The 5,894-nt window shown below is 39.1% G+C and overlaps 1 protein-coding gene across 1 annotated transcript; it reads right to left on the bottom strand.

Annotated features, from left to right (window-relative positions):
- Window positions 1–2,838: 2,838 nt before the first annotated feature.
- On the bottom strand, window positions 2,839–3,493 carry LOC129770053 (pupal cuticle protein Edg-78E-like). The gene is made up of 2 exons (XM_055772655.1): window positions 3,401–3,493; window positions 2,839–3,336 (listed from the first exon to the last, which is right to left on the bottom strand). Exons 1-2 carry the CDS (start codon window positions 3,410–3,412, stop codon window positions 2,923–2,925), a joined length of 426 nt encoding a protein of 141 aa, XP_055628630.1. The 5' UTR covers window positions 3,413–3,493; the 3' UTR covers window positions 2,839–2,922.
- Between the last annotated feature and the right edge of the window lie 2,401 nt (window positions 3,494–5,894).

The raw sequence follows: 5,894 nt of genomic DNA, 5'->3' as shown, positions 1-5,894 counted from the left end.
CTCCCAAATATTCATTCATTCATTCATTCAGAATGGATTTAGATTCAACTTCACATAATGATCTCTAAATCAACGATAGTCCTACGTCACCCTTGCGATTATACCATAGATATAACCCACTTCCTGTTTTTTGATTCTAGATGGCTTTCTAGCAAATGAGAAATATTAGTCTAACTAATTATTCCTCTCAGTGTGACGATTAATCGATTAATCGATTATTTGGGGCGATTAATCGTATCGAATATCAAACTGCTGAAAAGCATTCGATTAGCTGATGAACGATTTATTTCATAAATTGGAGATCACTGCCCCCTATTTTCATGTATTTTCAATGTCGATTTCCCCCAGGCAGCTTGGTTTTGATGTCTCTGTTAGGGACCCGCCGCATGTGTCGTCAATTTCGACCAATCAGAAGTGGGTATTTCCGTTAGGATAGGGGCTGTGATTTTTCAATTGTTCGATAGTTAGTTTCATGACATATATTATTTTCTTCAAAACAAAAAATTGTTATGGAGTGCCGAAATCTATTGACGCAAAAATTTCATCAATCCATCAAGAAATGACTGAGCAATGTGCGTTTGAAATTGGACAATTTTCACGATGTTCTCGATTTTCGATTTTCAATTTGTACCCCAATATGTTCCCGAAAGACGTAATCCTACGTCAATAAATGGGATAAAAAAAAAGAATTGATCCGGTCAAAGCGGGTTATTGCCGGAAAACGTCCAGTTTATGCGACCAGACACGAGTCGATAATATTCCATCATGACAAAGCTCGGCCTCATGTTCGAATCAAAAATTATTTGAAAAATAGCAGATGGGAAATTCTGGTTCACCCGCCTCATAGCCCAGATCTTGCCCCTTCCGATTACCATTTCTTTCGATCGAACGCTTTGAGTGGTATACGCTTTACTTCAATACAGGGTGTCAAACATTGGATTGCTTAATTCATGGCTTCAAAAGATGAACGCTTCTTTCGCGATGGAATCAGTAAATTGCCAGAAAGATGGCTCATGCTATGAAAAATGTATTTATTGATTTTTTGACGTAAGATTACGTCTTTCGGGAACATATTGGGGTACAAATTGAAAATCAATATCGAACACAATGTGAAAATTGTCCAATTTCAAACGCTTATTGCTAAGTCATTTCATGATAGATTGATGACATTTTTGCGTCAGTCTGTTTCGGCACTCCATAACAATTTTTATACTGAATAAAATAATACATGTCATGAAACTAACTATCGAACAATTGAAAAATCTCAACCCCTATCCTAACGGGAATATCCACTTCTAATTGGTCGAAATTGACGACACATGCGGCGGTTCCCTAACAGAGACATCAAAACCAAGCTGCCTGGGGGAGATCGACATTGCAAATACATGAAAGTAGGGGGAACTTTTGTTCCCACCGAAATGTGTTCCCTAACAGAGACATCAAAACCAAGGTGCCCGAGGGAAATGGGCATTGCAAATATATGCAAGTCGGGGGCATTTTTATATTGAAATTAGGGTGAGTGATACGATTAATTCTAGCAAATAAAATTTAAATTTGGAACTTTAATGTTGGTTGCTTGGTAAAATTCCATATCGTGTATTGTGAAAAATTTAGCACAAGTGTAATTGTAAAATTGTATATGGTAGCAGTTGTGTTAAAAATGACTTGATAGCGGCGGTTCAAGCGGCGAGAAAAAATTGGAGAAGTGAAGAAATATTCGAAAAAGTGATTTCCCATATGCTCTACATATAGTATTATGTGTTGTTAGTCCAATTAAAATTCGCATTGGGTTGAATAAACATTCAGGAAGTAAAAATTATAAAGCAAAATCACCTTTTCCATATCAAATATGTTTTCTCTATATTAAAGTAACATGTTTTTCCTGAAAAGAAAAATTGATAATTGTGTTGGTAATTATCTTATTTTACATTGGTGAGTTCTTTTTCTTTATTTCATCCATACATAACACAGGAGGCATCTGGTTCAGGGTCACAGAAGGCGGTTTTCCACTTCGGCGTCTTCTATCTGATACTCACCACCCAACGACTGTTTACCATACTTCTGTCATCGTCACTCGGTAAACACTGTTGGAGTGAACAAACAATACCCAACAACCAAATAAAATTGCCCTTTTCAGGAACACAAAATCATTATCAAAGAGTTTAACGATGTAATTCAGATAGCCTAACGGAATCCTACGTCAACTATGCGGTCATGTCTCGCACACAACCCTCCTGTGACTTCAATTTTTTATTCAAATTAATGTGTTTTTTATGCCAAAAAAAACAGAACTTAGTTGCCAATATACCCAATATATCCTGTATTTCTGCCTGTTCCGATCTTTTCGTTTACCCCCTGATTTGCAATTGATACTGTTCCATCATTGTTGCACATTGGTGCTGTTCCACTAATTGGGTAAATGATAAATCGTGCTCAGTTGAAGACCGTTGAAACAGAGCATCCTATAATGTGCACCTTGCTTCAACCAGTTATCCTCGAATGCCACTTTTCGATTCTCCTCCTCAATCTGCTGACGATGGTGAGCGATGCAATGAATGACTGTTTCATTGGACCCCTTGAAAGTAAACTGATATCTGGGGAGGTGGCATACAAAATTGATGCTCCTAAACAGTATACATTACGAGGTATATTTGTAACAAGTTTCATGTTACTTGGTTCGAGATGCTCTATTCAATAGAGTGTGACTGTACAGTTAGTACATATCTATATTTTTTTTCAGTTGTTTTTTTTTTGAATAATGGAAAAAAAAATTTAAAAAAAAATCAATTTCTACGAAATGAGATTTATTATAACATAATTAGCTACTTAATTATATCTATAGAACCAAAATCCTGAATTGATCGATTCAGAAGTGAAATTGATATCAGGAAACTAGTAAATTAATCAACAAACTCTCCTCATTTAGTGTCTCAATCGAGCGATTGCGGCATCCAGTGCTGCCAGATTGAAATCCTTCTGGTCCCTAGGTGGATTGGCGCGTAGCTGCTCCAGCGATTTCAGCACATGTTCGGGAGCCGGGGGAGGTGTGGGCAAATGAGCTCCCTCCGGATGGTATCCATTCTCATCGGCAGTATACACCAGCCGGTACTGGACCCCATCGGGAGCAGTGTATGAGGATACTCCGTTGGCAGCGTGAGCTCCCAGACCTTCCTCGTGGGCAGCAATGCCATTGCTCGTCTGCTGCGACCAAACGTAGTGACCATCGTCATGAAGAACATTCTCGTAGGACTGTATCTCAGCGTAGGCTTCCGGATTTTTGTGCTGGGTATCGACCGCCGGGAGAGCCATGCCAATGGCCAGAGAGGACACGATAAGCTGAAAGTGATTTTACCATTTCAATGTGCTTCGATGTATGTTGAATGTGCCTGAGAATACTTACCAATGCAATCATCACGATTGAGCGATGTGAAACTGTGTGCTAGAGAGCAAAATTGTAACTGATGTCATCCATTGGTCAAGTACTCTAATATATATGTATGTCTATTGAATGGAGCCCTCTCAGTTCCGAATCTCCTTGACTTGGCTTGCCTCTTTGGCATCTACAAACGAGTCCGTTCATATGTTACAAATATTCGCAGGAGGTCATTACTTTCGGCTGACTGACTGACCGCTTGCACTTATGACGAGCGAGGAGAACGAAGCCGATCCCGGCGAGAAGGCGTAGATCAGGCGTACTGAGTGATGTTGAATGGATCGATTCACACACACACACATTCGATGACTGTACCACTAATGAGATTATAATCAGCATCGATTTCGCAACCGAAGAGTGTATGGATGTCAAAGTCCCTCCAACTCAGAAGTGCAAAATCATTTTGATTGCCATCGTGATACGGTATGCGAAAGTAAATCCACCAAATATGACACAATTATAGGGTCTAATAGATTAACGCATGCCACTGGAAAAAGAAACGTTGTGTCGAATGTGAAGGCGTTTTGAAATGAATTAATCTTCGCTGACAGGTAGACATGGTTGGGTGTTTCAATAGAAAAGAAAAAAGAAGGGTGGGTAATGTCGGGGACATAACCGGAGTGACGTAGGACTATACAAAGGGGACAGCTTTTGCTAAATGTATATTTTAAATATATTGTTTTATTTTCTTCTGCTACGTGAATACCTACCTATCTACCTGAAAAATGGATTAGTTTACTGTTTACTATTCATCAACATGTTGGGGGTTCTGAAAAGAACCTTTGGTGTTGTGTTTTTGCGTTTTTTTTACAAACTTTCTCAATTTTTTCTCGCTGTCTTATAGTTAATTCTTGATTTTTTTCCGAAGGCTTTGTACTTATTAAATGTTCAACGCCGGGCATTATTCGACGTATGCACATATCGTACAATCAAAATGATGGCTGTGATAGGGGATGCATAGGTGGTCATCAGCTCATTCACTATCATATATTTCACTATTGAGCACATTACCGTACCTTAAACTGTTTCCGTGTTTCGGAGACGAATGAATTGTAAGATTTGTAGTTTCCGCAAACAAAGTAAATAAAAATGAAAAAGAACTGAGGTTTTGGAGACGAACGCTACGATCTGTCGAGAAATAAACGAGCTATAAGCGTTCTGAAAAGCCAACAGTAAATACATGGACGAATGACCTTCGGATTAAAGCCCTTTAAAATAAGAACAGAGCAGCAGGAAATACATAGAGGCGAATGAACTGCAAAGTTCAAAGCCTCTTAAAAACAAAGAAAGAAGAATAAGGAAATACATAGCTCATCATGTTGCTCTTTAGTTATTTTTCTATACAATGCAGATGTAACGTCATTCATTTTTCAACATCAGTTATCAACCAAAGAAAGCAGTTCTTGCTACCGAGAAAATTCGTTAATGCCATCCTGCATACAATGTGTTGTAATTTGAAGCCATTTTTAATTCGGAAACCATGCATGGGTTTGTGAAAACGGAATGATCAATTTAAAAGACCCCAACCACCAATAAGTTCAAGAACAAGATAAACAAAATAAATCAGTTTATATTATATGTCATATTATGTCTCTTTAGAATGCATTGGTATTGTGAAAAACTTTCAATAACTCTTCTTTGAAAGGTTTAATGGCCCTGAAAAGCGCCGTGTTTTACGGTGGCTGGTTTTGCCACCAAAGCAGTCTGTATAAACAAACTTTTTCCTTCTTCTACCTGCTTCCGTTTTGCGATTGCGTTTGCCACTCGCTGAAACTAGTTGTTGCCACCGAACCGAATGTGCTCTGTTCTGTTCGGTTTTGCAGGGTTTTTTTTATTGTTGTGAGCAGCTTTGCAAGCCAACTCGAGCACTCCGGCGGCCGAAATTCTATAACCGCTATTAGGTATACTGGTGCTCCGGCACCAATCCGTTGATGCGATGTGATGTGAAACGATGCCACACAACCACACTGATTTACGGTTTGAAAGAGAATGATACATTTTTCAGCGGATCCGCGCCTTTTGTACTCTAGCGGTACACACTCACAGGATAGAGACAAATCAGCAGACTAAGCCAAAGGGGCGAGTCCAACGAGACGAACGAAAGAGCGTTAAAAGGCAGCGATAGAGGCGAATGAACTGAAAAGTTTAAACCCTCTTAAAGCCAAAAAGAAGAAGAAGAAAAGGCAGCGATGGCAAAAAAATACATTCATTACGATTTGTTCGCTCGTTGGATTCATGCAGGCTAAAAAGGGTCCTTTTCAGGATCACAAAATTATCTTTAATCTAAAGAGTTTATTGTTTTGTTATCACACGATATCCCCATCTTGTTCGGCTAAACCTTCCTGTTTAGCGATTGCGTTTGCCACTCGCCACAGCGTTCACAGCTGGAAAATTTCTTCCCATCCAGCTTGTGACATGTTGTACAGTAAATTACATTTAATGCGACGTGCCGAAACACCAC

Source organism: Toxorhynchites rutilus, chromosome 2 (genome assembly GCF_029784135.1).
Source record: "Toxorhynchites rutilus septentrionalis strain SRP chromosome 2, ASM2978413v1, whole genome shotgun sequence".
NCBI lineage: Eukaryota > Metazoa > Arthropoda > Insecta > Diptera > Culicidae > Toxorhynchites > Toxorhynchites rutilus.
This window is presented reverse-complemented; position numbering and strand designations above follow the sequence as displayed.